We start from the raw sequence: 21,208 nt of genomic DNA on the forward strand, positions 1-21,208 counted from the left end.
ATACATGTTATACACCATTCTGTTTCAGCTGGACCAACCAGATCTTGGCATGCCGTCTCGGGACTACTACTTGAAAGGTCGGGACGACCCGTCTGTTCTGGCATATGAGAAGTATGCTCGAGATGTGGCCATCATGTTTGGTGCTAACGAGACAGTTGCTGAGAGTGATATCTCCAAAATCATAGACTTCGAAACAGAACTAGCTAATGTAAGAATCTGGTCATTTTTGGGTGTATACTTTTACAGTTAGATTGCAGATTGCTGATAAATTAGGGAGTGAGGATATATTTCATTTGTTTATATTTGATAGACTGATTGCAACAAGATTTATTTTCCAAGATTCAAATTAAGTGATCAAGCATTTCCCTGATTTTTTTGTGAAAGCCCTCATAGTTCCATAACTGATACTTCAGAAAATAATTTCGTGTTTGCATCTTTTGAAAGAATCACTCTATTAGTGAGTGAATGAGTTTGGGTTGATTGTACTGTGAACAGCAATAATACAATAGCAGGGTGAGGTGAGGTGAGGTGAGGTGAGGTGAGGTGAGGTGAGGTAAATGGGTTTAACATAATGTTCAAGATTCTTGCATCTATATAGTATGTGTGTGTGTGTGTGTGTGTGTGTGCATGTGTATCTATAATGACAAATGTATCATATGCTTTTTGAAATGACAATTTTTTTCAGATTACAATCCCCCAGGACCAGCGCCGAGACAACGAACAGTTGTACAACAGGATGACAATCGCTGAACTACAGCAGAGAGTCCCTGGGGTAGGCCTCTGAGAGAGTGAGTGAGTGAGGAGGGCTTAATTTTGCTGTTAACAGTATTTCCAACTATATTACAGCATGAAATGGGAGCAAAGCCTGAAGTGATGAAACATATTTTTCACTCAAACCTGAAAGGGTGTGCATATGCTGACAAATCTAAGGATGTGCTCAGGTAAATTCCAATGATGTGAAAACCCTGAGAAAAGACTCATAGTTTTTTATCTGAGCATAATATATGAAATAGCAAGTGGCTTGAATGGATTTGTGCTACAAACACATTTCTGTACATAGGAACCTGTCTTCGATGACACGGCATCTACCGGTATCTTGATACAAGCTGCTTGTGAAATAACCTCATTTAGAGGCCAAATTTTTGGTGCCCAGATTTAACCCACAAATTTGATTGGCAAATGCAATTCTATATTACCAAATTGCAGCTGATTCAAAGCCTATAATTAAATTGCTTTAATCATACGTAATAAATGTTTACCGGATTTCAGTTTGACTGGTTGAGATACTTATCCGTGATATTTGGTCACGTCAACATTGCCATCGACACCGTAGAAGAGGTTGTAGTGTACGCCCCTGACTACCTGGAGAACATGGTAAAGATTCTGCACCGATGGGACAAGAGGTGAGCCGCAGATAATCTACTGTGTTAGAAACAATGTTCCAATAAGAAACGACTACAACGGTAAAGATACGAGAAGATATTTTCCTGAGTGCTGTGACGGGTTATTACAGTTTTTAGCCTTCTACAAGAGCTGATCTGGTTCAATGACACTCATAAACAGTGTTGAGCAACTTCTTTTTCAATGATGAACAGGAACTCATTATAGCCATAACAAGACTGAAACAGTACCTTTGAAACAATATATTTCCTCTAGTGCAATGATTGGTCTGAACATTTCTTTGCTACGATTAACTGTGATTGGCTAAAACATTGCAACCATGGAAATACTGACATGTAACATTTTCCCTTTAATTCATTGCTACATTTTTACCAAGACAGTTCCATTCAGGTTTTTACACACTCGTTCCATTATTCTTAAAGAATAATGAAATGAAAACATTTGCTTGCAAGGAATAAAGAAAAACGAGTGCATTTAGCCAATACTTAGCTTTAACCACAGACTCAAATTATCAATCACATCTCTGTATATTCCTACATAATCACAACCAGGATGATTCTACGAACAATGAGTTGTAATGGCTGTGTTTTAGAGTGATATTCAACTATCTGGTGTGGCGTATCATGATGAACCGGGGTGACCAACCTGCCGGACAAGTACAGGAACGTCCGCAAAGATTACTACAAGGTAAGTCTCCGGGTATCACTCACTGATACGAAATACGAGACTGATTCCAATAAAGGCTTGACAAATGCAGAAGTCCAGGCACCGCTTTAGAACCTTCTCAGTGAATGTGTTAGAAGGGTTGTACAACAGCACTATTCGAGCAATATCATGAAGCAGACACTGCTATATCCTACTATATCCTCAGTTTCTGTTCTACTTGTTAGTGGGCGGTGGGGTTGCCTAGTGGTTAAAGCTTTCGCTTGTCACGCCGAAGGCCCCGGGTTCGATTCCCCACATGGGTATAATTTGTGAAGCCCATTTCTGGTGTCCCCTGCCGTGATATTGCTGGAATATTGCTAAAAACGGCGTAAAACCATACAGTCAGTCAGTCTACTTGTTAGTTGTACCTGTGAAGATCCGGGTTAGAACTGGTCTTCAGTAGTCCATGTTTGGGATTGGCTAGACTAGTGATGTTCCGATGATCGAAAATAATTGAAAATCGATCAAAAGAAGGATTAATAATGATTATAGATTGTAAAAAACATATTTTCGATTAATTGGAATTTTGTTGTTTTTGTATAATACACTTAAATGAAGTAAACTAACCATCAAATTTGACAAATATTCACGAACAAACATGCGCTCAACAGCGTAAAGCTATGCACATTGTAAAATGTTAACCACTTTTATTGTTTAATTACAATTCCAGTGTCTTTCTTGCATGCGTGCATTTCATTGCATGACAGCATTAGTTATAAACAACAACAACATTAATTAGAAAAATGTTGGGGTGTGTGTGTGTGTGTGTGTGTGTTTGGTTTCGAACCCCCTGAACCTTTCTCCTTCCTCCCTTAGTAATTTTAAAGTGGGATTGGGTGTGTGTGTGTGTGTGTGGTTTGGGGGTTGGGGTTGGGGTGGGTTGAAGCACCCTGAAATCTCTCTCCCCCAACTCGATCTGCCAATGACACTCTATTATTTACACACCGCCTTCATATGGGTGGAATATTGCTGAGTGTGGCATTAAACAATAAACAAACAAATATTATTGAAGCAAATGGTATCTTGTTTCAGAAAATTCTGGGCTCAGAGACAGAAAGAGCAAGATGGCGTGACTGTGCCACCTACGTCAATGACAACATGGGCAATGCTGTCGGCAGGTTGTTTGTAGAGAAACATTTTGATGAAGATGCTAAAAGTATAGTAAGTTGAAACAGTATTCAGTACGACAGGTGTTGGAAGCCTGAAGTAACGAAGGTGTCAGCCATTTTGGTAAAACCATGATCCCAGATATGATTCTAGAAGACCTTGAGACAACATTTGGGCAAACCGGCAAACACAGGTTTCTCGAGTGCCGAGTGGATGCAACTTATCTAATCATGTACACAAAAACTAAACAGTAGTTTGTTAGTGGCCTTTAATTGTTTTGGTACACATGGAAACGTGAAGGCAGAAATAATGTTTGCTAAGCTAATCAAATGCTATGGAAGCACTCGCAATTCATTCACATATATTCAGTATTTGCAATTCATTCATTTCTAGTTTATGCAGCAGAGCTCCAGATAAGGGTCGTATCGGCGTATGTCGGATAAAAAATATGCAAGATACGGTAGGAAATAGTTTAGAAAGCGTAGCAGATACGCACCACAGCAATGGTGTACGGTCTTAGAATCATTTACTGACGTATTTATCTGAAAAGTATTGTTTTATTGTCTATTGACCTGTTTACACAAGAGTAGCAATGTTGTGGTGCATATATGAAATGAAACACAAGATTACTGATACGCCATTAATTTCCATTCAGTACTCTAAATGTACTCTTAAGGTTTTCCAGTACTCCTATATTGAATAAATAAGGAGTACGTACTCCTGATCATGAAAAATTATCTGGAGCCCTGATGCAGTATCTGCAGTCTATATATACTACATTCCTAGTTTATCAAACACCTGTAATTAATTAATTCCTAGTTAATCCAGTACCTGCACCGCCGTGATATTGCTGGAATATTGCTAAAAGCGGCGTAAAACTAAACTCAGTCAGTCAGTCAGTACCTGCAATTTATTCATTTCTAGTTTATCCAGCACCTGCAATGTATTGTTTCATTTTCTTATCAAGGCCCTGGAGATGATCCATAACATCCGTTATTCCTTCTACCACGTGCTGGAGGAAGCTGACTGGATGGATGAAACAACTAGAGTTGTTGCTCGCGAAAAGGTGAGAAAGTGGGACAAAGGGAGACAAGCAAGGTGTACATGGTACTTACTCTGAACACAAATCTCTATGCTGGGATGGGCACAGGGTCTTGGGGACTGATTGTGACCACAGGGTCGTGGGAACTGATTGTGACCATGAATCTCTGTGGAGGGATGGGCAGGGTAGAGGGGACAGATTCTGACCATTTCCACAGGGAGACAAGCAAAATATACTTGAGGCCTAATCTGCCCTTGGATCCTCTCATGGACATGAGCTTTGTTAGAGGGGATTTCCACAGTGGGCTCAAGAAATGTATACTGCTTGAAATGGAATAGGTATAGGGGATGTATTTTCTTGTTGAGGAACTATTCCATTTTATGCTGCACTGTTTCTATAATGAAATGGGTATTCCAAGAACCTTCTACATGATGGGGCAGAGTAGTGAGAGATTAGAGAGAGATTGATAGAGGATCCTTAAACATGGTGAGGAGTGTATGTTTAGGGTTACAACTTGCTATTACAGGCGGATGCTATTGCTGAGAAGATTGGCTACCCAGAGTTCATCCTGAAGGACCCAGCATTGGACAAGGAATACGCTGATGTAAGTGTCAATAATCAGGGTTCTAGCAGACACAAATTTTGCATTCTATATTCACCTAAAACTTGAGAATGGACATAATGGCCTACCAGTGATAGCACAGGGTACAATGACTAAACAAAGACCTGTTCAAACACAGTATGCTCTGGAAACAAGCATGGGGAACTGTGGGTCCATTCTGTCTTCATACAAAATGTGAATGAGGGTTTTACGTCACTTGTAGAAATATTCCAGCTTTATCACAGCAGTGGACACCAGAAATGAATTTCACACATTGTGAGGAATTCAACCCAGGCCTTAAGCATGTGGAGCAAATACATTAACCACTTGTATCCTCACTTAGCCATATTCCAAGGATTTATTATAACAAATAACAGTAGCATATTATCCTTGAAAAATAACCCTTAATGCTTGTAAAATGACCTTTGAAACTAATTTGCCTTTCTTCATCTTATGTCTGTTTCAGGTGGAGTTTTACAAAGACCGCTACTTTGAGAATGTGATGGCCAACATCAAGAGCAGAGCACTCACCAACATTAAAAAACTCAGAGAACCGGTTGACAAGTCTCAGTAAGAACATATTTATGTCACATCTGGGTGCTGTTGTGTGACATAAATGCATTTCTGACGGTGCCAACTCCCTACTCCCCAGAATCATAAAGACCATCCAGTTTTGCACTCATTGAGAGTTCATCCCTAAATCTCTAATAATAATATGATTATAACAAACTCAAAGGGCCCAAAACGTTTAGTTTGTTTTACACATTTCGACTGAAACAAATAGCTGATGGCAGTGACCCAAAAAACAGTTCATTATTTTGATCAGTGCATAATAAGTGTGTTTGTTAAAATCATAGTTTGCTGTACTCAAAATAAATTTGGAAATTATTGAGAAAATGGTGTGATTTAATGTTAAATTTATAATGTTTTAAATATATTATATTATATTATATTATATTATATTTATGTTTACCATTATATGTTTTAAATCTTGAATCTGAGTACCAAATTTCATTTTGCATCCTGATTACCGAGCCTCAGGTAACCTTTACATAGACCCCTAAATTCCATGTACGGAGTCTGCAGTCTCATTTCTGGTATGATACCATAACTAGTTGTCTAAGGAAACAAATGATCTGATGACTGTAAAACAAGTGGTCATACACACTCTTTTCAATTCAGCCAAATATTTTCATTGACTTACTACATTTTATTAAACTACAATCTTACAATGATCAGTTAAACCTTGGAGTTAAAAATGACTGATAAACCCCTCAAAGAAATATCCAGGGCTATGAATGAGATATACATGATACTGAGGCTGTGGTTTCAGAAACAAGTATGCCAGCAGCAGTGGTCATGATACTCTGACAATACCTTAAAGCATTTACTTTGAACTTACTGACACCACTACCAAATGTCTTGTGTATGTATCACTGGACTTGAAAATAGATGGTTGCTACATTTGCGTGTTACTTTCTTGCATTTCCTTCAGGAAAGCGTTTGATAAGCCTTCCTCTATTTTCTTGATGTTTTTATGGTACTAAAAGTGACTGCATTCCTCCGTATTGTTGACGTTTTAATGTCTCTGGAACTAAAGAGCGACTTTGTTCCTCCATTTTGTTGATGTTCTAATGTCTCTAATACTAAAGAGTGACTCTGTTCCTCCATATTGTTGATGTTTTAATGTCTCTAATACTAAAGAGTGACTCTGTTCCTCCATATTGTTGATGTTTTAATGTCTCTAATACTAAAGAGTGACTTTGTTCCTCCATTTTGTTGATGTTCTAATGTCTCTAATACTAAAGAGTGACTTTGTTCCTCCATTTTGTTGATGTTCTAATGTCTCTAATACTAAAGAGCGACTCTGTTCCTCCATTTTGTTGATGTTCTAATGTCTCTAATACTAAAGAGCGACTCTGTTCCTCCATTTTGTTGATGTTCTAATGTCTCTAATACTAAAGAGTGACTCTGTTCCTTCATCAGATGGTCCACAACTCCAGTTGTAGTGAATGCATTCTACAGTTCAACGAAAAATCAAATCAGTGAGTTGGTTTTATCTACTTAAGAGTCAAAACAGAATCTTATTTTGAAAATAAAGTCGACAGTGGGAAGGGAGATGTAATGTCATCTGATGGTAACTGATGATGCAGAAACTTATGCTTGTCTCCCCTTGGATAGTTTGTGTTAGAATAAGTATCACAAAGGTTCAAGCTCCTCCATACCTCTCTGAGATGTTGTCAACATATATGCCTGCCCGTTCTCTCCGATCTCAGAATCAACATCTTCTCTCAGTTCCCCAAGTTCGTCTCAAACACTTTGGCCATAGGTCATTCATATTTGCAGCACCAACCCTATGGAACAGTCTTCCTACTCCCATAAAAAATGCTTCATCCCTAGATGCATTCAAATCGGGACTCAAAACCTTCCTCTTCAAAAAAGTCTACAACCTATAACTGCGAAATATTCTCACGGTTATTTTTGGCTAATTGTCATATCTTCCTCTTGAACTCTAGTGACTCTTTTTATATGTAGCCCTTTGAGCATGCTCTGGATGGACTATGGCGGATAAGAAATATCCATTTATTATTATTATTATTATATTCAAGTAGTCAGGCTCTGTGACGACACTGATTACTTGTCATCTGGTGATGTGGATTGTTGCTTAAAATGTCAACCAGATTTGCGTGGTCTAGACTTGCTTATTGTTGGTAGCCTTCACATTGCTGAAATATTGCTCTGTTACATTAAACAAACAAAAAACTTTCACTAAGACGAAGGAGATAAGTTAAATGTGAGTCATTTTCTTCTCACAGTGATCCCTGCTGGCATTCTTCAACCACCATTCTACAGCAAAGGATACCCGAAGTGAGTCTTTCATATCTGTAATTGTGATAGCTATGCATCTCAATCATTGTTTGAATGGCATTCTAGACGTTGGCAAGACAATAATAAAGCTTACAACTATATGGGTCACAACTCCTTGTTTATTGCACAGTGCGATGTTTCGGTGTACATTCTTAAACAGTTTTCAAGCAGGAAGCTTGAATCGACACCGAAACGTTACTCTGTAAATTAAACAAGAAGTTATTATTCATAAAGTTGTATGCATTAGTATGCATCACAATGTCACTGCTGATATTTCATTAAAACTGTGATCTGTAACTAAATGATCTCAAGCAAGATTTCAATTTTTCATCCAATAACTATCTGCACTTATATATTTTCTACAATATCCTATTTTCAATCACTATACTTGCATTTTATTACAAAAACAGTGACAATTCAATTAACAGTGATCATTAAACTATCTGCCAGGCAAAAGAAAGTATACATGTTTTTGATAGTGGTTAAAAATGAAACAAGCTAGTAATGATTATTCGATGGTGATGTATTTGATGCATGTATCACAGCTGTGTTTTGGACTTCAATATCGTCAAACTAATTGTAACTTCTTATCAAATCCAATTTTCAAAAGAGGTGAGGTGAGGTGAAATTGGGTTTAACGTCGTGCTTGAGAATATTTCGCTCATATGACGACGTGCATGCGTGTGTATGTGTATATGCGGCTGCTTGTACTAGCCCAGACTGAAGCTGGTTTTATAGTGCTAGCCCACTGAGATACCATGCCGCAGTGAAGCATGAATACCCCACTCAGACACATTATACTGACTCTGAGCCGACCAGTCCGAGCCGACCACCAACAAGTACCACATTTTAACGTCTTTTGGTATGACACGGCTGAGGAATGAACCCGCGACCTTCCGCTCTCCGGGCAATTTTCAAAAGAAAACAGTTTAGGTCAGACATATTGACAGGGTAAATACATGAATGGAAAAGATCGGGGATGAGTTAATTGCATTATGCAACAATATGATAGACATAGGTATTTTTCCATATTGGGAGGGACAATGTGTGGATCCCATATCTGGTGTCGCTACTAAATAACATTGCTGCTGTATTGCTAAAAGTGGTGTAAAACTTACTTACACACTCATTCTTATTTTTAAATATGTTTTATTTATTGTGTGACATTCTCTTGCAGGTCTCTTAACTATGGTGGCATTGGTATGGTGATTGGACACGAGATCACGCATGGCTTTGACGACAGAGGTAAGATGTTACACATGGTATGACTTAAAAGCTTGTCACAATCTGTTAGTTAGGAACATGAACAGAAAACTCTGATTAAAGTAATGAAACATTGTGCACTTTCAAAAGAAAATACATATGAATCAGCAATATCTGTGGGTTAAAGAGGTTTTAACAAATTTGAATATTTATCAAATGCTTGGTAATAACTACTGCTAATATATGATGACAGTGTCAAAACATTATCTTGTATTAATCATGGATGACTGTTTTCACGGATATTACTGCTTATCTGTTACTGATGTTTTGTTTGATTGGCATTTTAGAAGAAAAACATTTTAAAAATGTTAAGATTTTTTAGAATGATGACTTTTAAGTATAGATTATAATACGGTTGTCAAGCAAGAGTTTCTTGCCCGACAACAGCATAAGAATCTATACCAAGTCTCTCTTGCTTGACAATGGTATAAGATTCTCTACTGAAGCGTTGCATCATAATATAATAAAGAAGTTGTCATCTATATAGTATCATTCCTGTCTTGTTACTGATGTTTAATATGTCTATGTTTGATTGATGTTACTGATGAGTTACTCATATTATTGGTGTGTTTCTGATGTTTTATTATGTTTTACTGATATTTCACCAATGCACCGCTGATGTTTTACTGACTGTTCACCATATGCAGGTCGTCAGTTTGACAAGGATGGCAACCTGATCCAATGGTGGGATGATCATGTGATCGAGAAGTTCAAAGAACGTGCTCAGTGTATCATCAAACAGTATGGAAACTTTACTGTACCACAAGTCAACATGAAGGTAGGTATCGCCTGTTTGAATTATTCCTCACAGCTCAACATGCAAGCTTGCATGATTATACTTTCATATAAGATTCTAGTGTAGTTTTGTTCATCAGGTTTTAACATGAAGCATATTGACGACGTCATAGTCCTAACTGCCACTTCACCTGATGAAGGGACCTGGAATGGTCTCGAAACGTTGTGAGAGAAATTAAGAAGAAGTTTAATCCATAAAAATATCTTGGACATCAATGTACAACTTCTAAATGCCACTGAAAGACATGAAACATATTGGCCATTATAATAAACTATTAGAATTCAATCCCCAACAACAGCACAACCAAACATCCCATCTTACATCTGCCTCTCACTTTAGTTGCCTCTAAGACAAGCAAGGTTGGTGAATACCAGATCTAACCTGGATCTAGTCAGTTTTTACCTGGCTCCATGCTTTACTCCACAGGTAAATGGTGTTCAGACTCAAGGGGAGAACATCGCAGACAATGGAGGACTGAAGGAAGCCTACACAGTAAGTCTAACAGTTCCTCAATGTCTCCAGGGTCCACAGTTGGTAAAGCTTCACCTACACCTGGATCCATTTTTGTGGGCCCTTGAACTTCGTAAACTGTTTGTTATTATTTAATAGCCAAGAACATCTGTAAAACATGGCTGGCATTAAGTTAGCCAAACCTTAAAGCAATGTGTTAAGTTTTAAGCATTCAAGTACTTTATCAAATGAGTACCAAGCACAGCTTTACGTAACACAAAAATAGATGAGCGGTCACGTTAGTACAATAGGTTGTCTATGATGATGATCCCATAATGCTTCACTTCAGGCATACAGGAAGTGGGCAGTTACCATAAAAGTAGGTTTGTGGTGACTATCTCACATTGCTTCAATTGAGGCAGAAGTGGGTGGTGACCATGATAGCAAAATCCATGTTAACTATCCCTCAATCCTTTACTTCAGGCATACAGGAAGTGGGCAGAGGCCCAGCCGAAAGAGGAGAAGAGGCTGCCAGGGTTGGCCCATCTGGACCACTTTCAGCTCTTCTTCCTCAACTTTGCTCAGGTGAGTTGCTTAGAGGACAAGCTGGATTGATAACATCACTCTATTAAGAATGGTTGACTGATGAGTCACTCAGAAGACTGTAATGGCGCATGGTAGACATGTTAGTTGGTCTGAGGTTGATGTGGGTTCATAATGTCACTGAAGATGGTATAGTAAACAGGATGGAATGACTTATAACGTCATTGTAACATAACAAGTGAGTCGCTTAGAAGATGAAGGATGTTGATAAAGTGACCATAAAACAGTATGGTGCCAAGGTGAAATTTTTCATGAGAAGTGGGTCTAGTTTCACATAGGTTGCAGTGATTGGTTAAAATTTCAAGAAATAAAACTGCTCAGGTGATGCTTATAGTTCCTCTTGTTCAGTGACTGCACACCGACTTCATGTTCCAGGTGTGGTGCGGCTCTATGAGGCCTGAGGCAGCCATCAACAGGATACGTACTGGAGTGCACAGTCCGGGCAGGTTCAGGTGAGATACCTAAGTCCTCGTTTGTTTGGGCATTGCCTAATGCCACAATCAGACAGACAAATTTATTTTGTAAAAGGGCCATAGGCCCATAATACATGATAAATTACAAACGTATTATATTGCATGCATTAAGTTTAAGTTTTTGAAGATGATTTTATGGTGAATACTTTAGATAGATACAGTCCAAGTTTATATGATACATCTTTGTCATTAGATTCCATCAAGTGTATGAAGTTAGCAGTTGTTTGATAGCCTGTAAAGCGTGCTGGTATATACCGGTAACGCAACAATATACAACACTCCATGACAACAGCCTGTAAACCAGTGAATGACTTTCTGAGCTCAATTTACATCTACATAATCGTAGAAAGTTCGGTATTGCCATTCTCTTCCCACAGAGGTTACTTGTCATATCTTCCTAAGAACCTCTGTTCTAATACGGGCATATTTCCCGGTTCTTGTAAAATCCACTAGCGGCAAAAGATCGCAACATGAATTATCTCCCTTCTTTCTATCCAATCAGAACACGTGTTACACTGACTTAGATTCAACTTGACTAACACAAGCAAATGTGGGGCCACAAATATCCCCCATCTGCCGGGGACTTGTGTTGATGTTACACACAAGACGTTTAAAGGCTAGCTTGTCCGTTGTCAACTAGGGCGATGGAGACGCCACTGATCCACCATAACATGACTGAGTTCTATCTAGAAGAAACGTTTGCGCATCGCGCAGGGGAAGAAGTGTAGTTTTCTCGAAGCATACGGAAATTACCGAGGCCTTGCGAATGATCACTTTTGAAACAACGTCGCTCATTGCACAACTAAATCTGCTTGCCTCCAATCACGAGTCTTGAACGCTCACACCACCATATTAGAACAGAGGTTACGTAGGAAGATATGACAGGAGTAACCTCTGTGGGAAGAGAATGGGTATTGCAGGAATTCTAGAAATTTGTAATGATGAATTAACCTTAGATTTCAGTTAGAAATAACTCTTATTGATAAAAGGGTCAGAGACAATCAGCTTTCGGTATTAATAACATCATCAAGAAAAACATTATGTTAACGCTAAAACATGATATTTATAATACTGTAACTCATGAAGTTAATGACCATTTTTAACATACATAATTGGTGTTTCTGATGTAATTTCACTCTTTGAAGCTTTCTCACTTTCAATCCCCCCACATGTTAATACAAACTTTGATTAAACAGTGTCTTTTATCCCATAACGCCCCACACCATCTCAGGCCATGTTTGTCTACAGAAATAATATTACAGACATACATTAGTTTTCAACTTTCTAAACTTTCTGGAACAAGTCAAGAGTTATTTGAGCAATTGCAGACATAACACCCATGCATGGAGTTTGAGATTATTCCTGCTTGGTGACCTGATTTGCATATTTATCTGATGATGATACCAAGTTAATCAGATTGGTTTATCACATGTCAAAAACACTATCCATTATATGTTGACCTCAAATATTGTTCCCTTTTTCCATTTGTAGTTTATGAGATTTGCTTTTTATATATCAAACTTTACATACAGGATCACAGAAGGCTCTGTAACTGTACTTTATGAGAGTTATTCCATGCATGAAATGTGTCTAAATGAAACGTTTATTCTCTACAGGGTGATAGGAACATTACAAAATTCACACAGTTTCACAGAAGCCTTCGGCTGCCCTTTGAACTCTAAAATGAATCCCCCTCACAAGTGCGCAGTTTGGTGATTCAAGATGGCCGACATTGACGTCTGCCAGAGAAAGATTTCCAGAGGTTATTCAGTACCCAGACCTGTTGGACAGCTGAAAATCGAGGCCAGAAGTCTCAGCAATGGTTATGTGCACTTCAGCACCAAAAGAAGGAAGAATTGGGATCTGAATTTGACAGACAGGGCATGATCAGATGCTTGACGGGCAAATCCCGTTGGAATCCCAGAGACTGTGATATGTACAGCGGTGGTAGACTAGCCTGGTATACCAGTAGTACAAGATGACCAGTAGTAATGGGTGGATCCTGTTAATGGCTACAGCTCCGGCATAATATCTGTATATTCATTTTTGTCATTCATGTTTTGGTTGACTTTCTTTCATTAAGACTCTGTGGCAAAGGAATTTGATATAAACCTTTCACTTTGAGAAAACATGACACATTTGAAAAAGGATATATATCATTAACGGTTGACAATGTCAAATTCAGTAGAGTTGTATAAATTAGTAACAATGAAATTTCCATTTTGGCTTATGAAATATTTCATACAAGGCATATATGTCATATATGTTGGTATCAAATCTACAGTATTTCAATGCACATGGCATATCAGATATCATACATTAAGTGTAAGAAACAACTCCAGCTGCCATGAATGTAGAAGCTTACGTAATTAATTAAAAGATGTATATCTATACTTTTTCAAATCTGTAAGCATGTCATTTTGTTAATGAAAATGACATTATTGACACTATTGAGAAAGTTATTTATTTTCACTGCTTTTTCTCTAATATTTTCAAATCATGTTATGTTATTCAAGTTTTAGTAACCATGACTACCTTCATTCTTGTTGTAGTTACATTATCATTATTTACATCAAGAATTGGAGTTTTTTTATATCTGATGTTACATTACTCAAATCTCAAACTTCAGTTACCGTATAGCATACACTACAATAAACACTGAAATGGACCACTGGTATTTCTTCTCCACTGATATTGAAAATAGAATCATGTTACAAACATACATTCAACAGAACCCTGACATTTTTCATTCCCTTATTTTACGTACTGTCCTTGACATATTGACCAAACAAATCTTAAAAAATCCATAGAATTGATCTATCCTGAAAAGTGACAAACAATCATAGAATTAGCTTAATTAATTCTGAACAATTTAATTATAGTGAAATTATTGAAAAAAATGGCTAACATATTGAACAAATAGCAGGCATGTCTCATGTGTACATAAACACCTTAAATTGAAGTTTGGAATTAAACACAGAACTCTTAGTCCAGAGATGGACATGGTGTCCACAAGACCACTTGCATGGAACCACTCATTCAAACTCTGATACACACACATATATACATATGACATTTGAAAAATATCCACACAGTGAAGGAAAGAAACATTTAACTAACTTTTCAATACCTTGGATTTGCTGTTATTTTTTTAGTCCATTATTTTCATCTATTTTTCTATATTTTTATTATAGAGTAGTAGGTACATTAGAATGGAGATTTGTACCATGATTGAATGGCACTGGCAGAGACGTGTATGTCTCATGACAACCATGTTGGTTCTACTGGAACTGCGGCATAATTTGAGCTGTTCATATTAGTGTCAGTGTCCGTCAATGGCATGAACGGCACATCAACTTTTCATATTACTCATAGCATTATGAGAACTTTGTTGTTACAAATGCATAAGGAATTAACCTGTTTGGATGGAAGAACAGAATTTGAGTTTGCAGGGAGATTTGAGCTTACCTAAAACACCATGAATATCATGTTACAAATCAAGCAGTATACAGATTTCAAAAATTCAATTGTTGAAAACATGTTTTCGAAATTTTTTGCATTAAACTTTCATACACATTTTCGTAATAAAATCAATTTTCAATATGATTTAAAGCCCCATTAAAATCACTTTGGAACTTACCCAAGGAAAAAGGTGACGTCACAAGGTTCAATACATGACAACAAAAGGTGTGCTGTTCTTGTAAATGTTTTGCTTTAAATTTTCATATACATTTTCGTAATAAAATCAATTATCAATATGATTTAAAGCCCCATTAAAATCACTTTGGAACTTATCCAAGGAAAAAGGTGATGTCACAAGGTTCAATACATGACAACAAAAGGTGTGCTGTTCTTGTAAAGCATGTATTTGGAGATGTGACCATGTTACACCATGACACAGTTGTACTAACCTCTTGCTGGATGATGCTTTCATATATGGCCAACATATACTCAAGGAAACAAATAAAGCAACACATGAAAGGATATGTGTTCCTTTATGCTTTTCTCCCAGAATGCAATACAAAACATGCAAAGAAACTTGGAAAAGAATATAGGAACACTTTTGCTTTCATGTGTTCCCTTATTTGTTTCCATGAGTATATCAATACTTGTGTGTCAGGCAACATGGCACATAGATATGGGTTGGTAGGTACCTTATTAGAATATTTTAAAAACTGCTTAACATGGATGAATATTTTGGAAAATTTATACCAATGTTTCTTAAAGTTATAGCTCTACAGCAATGATAACATATGGGAACATGCCATTTTATTATTATGTGAAACATAAATTTCTTGACGGGCAGGTAAAAACACTAGATTGGTCAGGTTGCCTGATACACAAATTGTTTGGAGGGCTTGAGATATTCATGGCAGTTGAAACACGTAATATGCATTTGGTACTTTTATGGAGTGCAATATTTTTTTAACGTTACTGTTTTGAAGTCCTGTCATTGTCTCTTTCACATAGATGTGGTGATGTTCATGTTGCACAGTCATTCATTGTTCAAACAATCGGTTACCATGACAACTGGAATATTTTGTGATCATTAGTTGATCCTTCTTTCAGGATCCTTCTATTCTGGATCATAATACAGAATGTTGTGACCCGATGACATACATAAACTAAGTACCATATTTGCAGTATTAAGTCCCTGCCTTCAATAAGCATCCATGACCAATTTTTGACCAATGTGATCCTCATATGAGCCTTCACTAAGACTGAAAATTCTTTACCTGTCTATATTACATACTCTTTCAGGAAACAGCAGCAGAAAAGTGGTATATAATTGTCTAGTAGCTGTCATCAAAAGGTTCCTCAAAATTCACCCAGCCTTTAACTAAAAACAAAATTTAAATTGAGTGCATTTTAATAATTGCTCATTTTGTCAGTTTTCTAAGCACCCAGAAGGCTTATAATGGTGAATACTGTAATAGAACTGTTAAACAGGAAATATGTGCTGTTTAGAGGAAATGCAATTTGGAAATGAATATATCTGTTAACAACATCGATGACAAGGCCTATGCACTCACTTGAGATGGGTGAATGAGTGAGTTGTGATGGTGATCACACAAATTTCAAAAGTATTGACTTCAGTTAAAGAAAATCTTTAGAAGACACTGGAGTGAGTGCACAAACTGTGAAAACGAAAAACTGAGTATATCATATTGAATCTGTGACGGACTGCACCAATTTGTAGGACAAGATGATTCACTAACTACAGGTCAACGTCCATGATGTTGAACCAGTGACTGACAGAATGAATATTTCTACCTGACAAGGCATCACACAAATGTCAGGTCGACCTTCATGACATCGAACCTGTGATAGACAGAATGAACATTTGTACCTGACAAGGCATCACATGAATTACAGGTCGACCTTCATGACGTCGAACCTGTGACAGACAGAATGAACATTTCTGCATGACAAGGCATCACACAAATTACAGGTCGACCATGACGTCGAACCTGTGACAGACAGAATGAATGTTTCTGCCTGACAAGGCATCACACAAATTACAGGTCAACCTTCATGACGTCGAACCTGTGACAGACAGAATGAATGTTTCTGCCTGACAAGGCATCACACAAATTACAGGTCGACCTTCATGACGTCGAACCTGTGACAGACAGAATGAATGTTTCTGCCTGACAAGGCATCACACAAATTACAGGTCGACCTTCATGACGTCGAACCTGTGACAGACAGAATGAATGTTTCTGCCTGACAAGGCATCACACAAATTACAGGTCGACCTTCATGACGTCGAACCTGTGACAGACAGAATGAACATTTCTGAATGACAGGCAACTGAGTACCTATCGGTCAAGTTGAATCAGTGACAGACAGACTGACAGGCATTTAATCCCAGAAATAAAGTTATCTTATTTAAAAAAAATAAAAAAATATATATACAAATGAAATCAATGATGGAGAACAAGAACATCTAGACTTGGCAAATCCAATAAAATATATTCTCAAGGGTCTGGGAGACAGTCTGCTGTGACAGACAGTATGGAAATGACTGTTAGACTCGGACACTCAATACCTACATTACTGAAAGACATGAGTCTCACTAACTCCAGGTCAACCTACCTAACATTTTATTGGACGTTTTTGTAAAACACATTCAGAAAAGATAAATATTCATCTTTAGGCCAGACCAATTTTATTTCTTGTTTTACAGATTTTTGTCCTCAGAAAACCTAAAGGCAGGAGGGAAAAAAAAAATCACTAGTCAAAATAATTTTGCTTTTAAATACTAAAGTATTTTATTTTTGGCAATTTATGAAGTTTATATGGGGCAAAAAAAATCCTTCTTATTCTTGAAAAAATATGACCGGCAGATCCGTAGGATACGTTAAAAAAGAAATGAAATTAGTCTGGCCTTAGTTTAAATGAAAATAATAAACACCACTTGAAAGTGGACATGCTAAATTGTTTATCTGCATACTACATTTTTTTTACTAGTGGTCAAACAGTCCAAAGATAAATCGAAGGGTCCTGAATTTGTGTGCATGCGTGTATACGTTACGATAACGATGGCATTGGGACGTGTCAAATTGAGTAGGAGGAGGAAAATGATTAATGAATTTCTCACAATGAACTACCCCAGAACAGCTTATATCTACTTAAATTGTTATAACAATAATATGCTGTAGACAAGATGTACGTCTACATTAGCTACTGATGAACAGAAATACAAATGCTATCACTCACAATGGTTCTTGTCTGACACAGTTTTATATCAAACAATGTTATGTTTAGTATATTGTATTTTCTAACATACAGTGTTTCCATGTTTGTGTGGATATGTAATATATCTATTACGTGTTTGTCATAAATTTTTAACCTTTTCAAATTTTCTAATACATGATCATGTATAATTTGCACCCCGTAACATGTATAGACATATATACAGATCCTAAAAAGGAACTATGGGTACTCTGTCTCGGAATCATGTAACCATAGTTACCTTGGATTCTGTTTTCAGGCCATAGTAAAGCATTTATATGTTACATGATTGCTGCATTGAATAAACAAATGTCTATCAATAAATGTTAAAAAAGTAAATTTTATCCCTAAAGATCAATTTTACATTCTGTCAATTTGAAAACCCTTTTTAATTGAAGAAAGATTCAAGAAAAATTCAGATTTTCTTTTTAAAATATGATATCTATGAAAAATAGTTATGTCTAATGTATTCTTGAATTCATGTCATAATTTTTAACCTGAGGTAATATTTTGCCTGTTATTATAAACAATGTTATTTGTACAGAATTGTATAATATGATGTATTTGAAGTTGTCTCAAAATGTTTGATTTTCATTAAATGTAATCTTCAAAAATGTTCTGCTGTTATTTCACAGTCAGGAAACGGGAAGCTTTTGAGTGTGCCACAGGTCACTGTCTCAATTACAAGCACCATGAAAATACAAGGACACTACCATATTTCCTCTAATAAGCACCTGATGCTTATTCTTTGAACAAACTTCCAAAGCTGTTCGGTAGTGGAGGCCAGTAGTACATTAGAGACTCAGCCCTTTGTAGTTCAACTACAGTGCTGCACAAAATACAGTTACAACTGAAATGAAATACAGCACAATTTTGAGAACAAAAACTTCAGTGAAGTTGACCACCCAGTAGTTCGCCAATAGTCACTGAAGCGTCCGTAAAATTTCTTGTTAGACGTGGCTGTAGGGGCATGGACGTCATGTTAACGTAGGCATATGTCATGTCGAAATGGTGGAGTTGAATGCATCTTTTAAAATATACCTGATATGTTTCATACATAGGCAAAATACACGCTCCATCTTAAACTTAATGACGAACAGTAAATACTGAACTAATCGATAATGTCTGTATATCCGATCCAATTACCCATAGGTCTTCCCCAAAGCACCATCGCCAAGAAGTTCACCCGCTTAGAGTAGTTAGAAAATGGGTATCAGTAAAAGGGAAATATGGACATATAATATATATGATATGAAGAAAGTATCACTCACCTGAGCACTGACGGAATACACATTATGTGCCACATGTCCAGTTGTCATTCAGTGTTGATTAGTGATCGTCTGCTTCTGCGCCATTCGTCAACACTCGCCCCTTTCCGTAAACGCTATTCGGCTTGTCCGGGAATAACACGAGTTGGTCACGAATGGCGCGTGATGTGAACCACGCCCTATTCCGGCGACACGAAATCTTGACTAGCTCCTCACCAAACATATCCAAACTAAAATTGACAATTGTATCCAGCCTGCAAGAGCGGTCAATTATGTCTTCGAATAACGGTGAATGTTCCGTTCATGATGCACGGGAAATTGCGTTAACGGATCCTATTGCGGATCGGTCATGCGGTATCGAACCAGTTCTACTTTGTGTTTTGTAGGCCCTATTGCCTTGTTTGTTGTTTAAGCCCTGCTCAACGATATTCCAGGTATATGTCGGTGGTCATTATAAAATCGACTCTGAACCAGACAATCCAGTGATCAACATAATGAGAACCCATCTTTGCAATTGGGATATTATAACATGTATCAACCAAGTCAAAGAACATGACCTCACACACCCCCCCCCACCCCGCCGCCGATCCCGTTAGTTCCCTACAAGGTCCCGATCCACAAAACGTTCGTAATATTACGAGCTGTCGTAACTACATCGTTTATCATAGGTTTACGAATTAAGTAGTACTACGAACGCTACGAACTTTGTGACACATGATGTTAACCGGGGATACCAATACCTATTTTATACGCGGGGCGGTATTCCAGATGCCATGCATCGAATGTCATAAAATGCCAAAATTATTGACAGTCTTTAGTTAATGAAATGTTAATGCAAATTATTTATTTAGGCCCAAGCTTCTGTGCTTGTGTTGTCTTGCATTCTATGTGAAAGGTCTAGTTTACTTGTACTGGCTGTGTGCACAGATACGACTCAAAATTTTATAAATTGGATACCATAGATATGCCTAGCGAGAAACGTGTACCCCCATAACGAGGAGTGCTCATCATACTGACACAGTCGGAACTTCTAAATGGGTGTGTATGGTTTTGATGGATTGTGCAAAATACGACAAACCACAAAACTAAGACGGCTGGAACTGTTGACCTGTGATAATGATCATAAAGAACTACAGATTTATTTAGGCGAGTTGAAAAGGGGTTTTTTTCACGTTGAAACGTATTGCACTTGTACAACGTGTGTATATGGCTGTTTGTACCGGTTTGGGATCCGAGCAGATTAGTCCTTTTTTTCATTTTTATGATTTTTGGCGTGCCGCGGGTAGGGAGTAAACTAAGCATCAGCCGCTCTATCCACTAGAACAGGGTGTAACTTTGCTGTGTGCGAAATAGTTTCCAAATTTTGCTAGCCTGTCGGGCTTGCTATGCCTGAAAGTTACTATCCCCCAAAATAATTCACTAGCCTGGAATTTTAATGTAGAAACTAAGCAAAACATTACAAAAAAGTAGCATACCATAAACATCCCCCCCCAAAAAAACAAAAAAAACCGAAACAAAACCAACAACCAAACAAACAAAAAACCAACAACAACAAACAAATCGAAAAAAAACAAAACAAACAAAAGACCCAAAACAAACACATGTCTGAATTTCTGAAATATTTTGTTTATGCTCAAATACGTCATCACTAAGCTGCTAATATGATCAGGTCATAATCTTGATTGATTTAGAAAAAAGAGTATTATAGCTTAACAAGTCTAAGAGAGTGTTATATTTACAAAATGACTCCGTGAACATTCACTAGCCAGTCGGACCAGTGACTGTGTAGATTTACTATCCCGACGTGATTTTTACTAGTCACGGGCTAGCGGGCCAGTGGCTATTTCGCACACAGGTGAGATACCACGGTCTTCGCTTGTTTGGGACTACATG

At 37.4% G+C, this 21,208-nt stretch overlaps 1 protein-coding gene across 1 annotated transcript in view; it reads left to right on the forward strand.

Moving 5' to 3' along the window:
- Positions 1–18,663, forward strand: part of LOC124271894 (membrane metallo-endopeptidase-like 1) — a 93,708-nt gene extending 75,045 nt beyond the window's left edge. Inside the window, 18 exon segments of the mRNA XM_046707061.1 lie at positions 29–208; positions 686–772; positions 1,270–1,403; positions 1,994–2,036; positions 2,038–2,088; positions 3,139–3,267; positions 4,181–4,279; positions 4,782–4,859; positions 5,323–5,426; positions 6,843–6,901; positions 7,673–7,724; positions 8,902–8,969; positions 9,635–9,765; positions 10,210–10,275; positions 10,717–10,818; positions 11,212–11,288; positions 12,926–16,761; positions 16,835–18,663. Of these exon segments, the coding sequence (XP_046563017.1) occupies positions 29–208; positions 686–772; positions 1,270–1,403; positions 1,994–2,036; positions 2,038–2,088; positions 3,139–3,267; positions 4,181–4,279; positions 4,782–4,859; positions 5,323–5,426; positions 6,843–6,901; positions 7,673–7,724; positions 8,902–8,969; positions 9,635–9,765; positions 10,210–10,275; positions 10,717–10,818; positions 11,212–11,288; positions 12,926–13,025 (1,560 nt within the window). The 3' untranslated portion in view covers positions 13,026–16,761; positions 16,835–18,663.
- The last annotated feature ends 2,545 nt before the right edge of the window (positions 18,664–21,208 follow it).

Source organism: Haliotis rubra, unplaced genomic scaffold (assembly GCF_003918875.1).
Source record: "Haliotis rubra isolate DU_JTF1 unplaced genomic scaffold, ASM391887v1 Scf164, whole genome shotgun sequence".
Taxonomy (NCBI): domain Eukaryota; kingdom Metazoa; phylum Mollusca; class Gastropoda; order Lepetellida; family Haliotidae; genus Haliotis; species Haliotis rubra.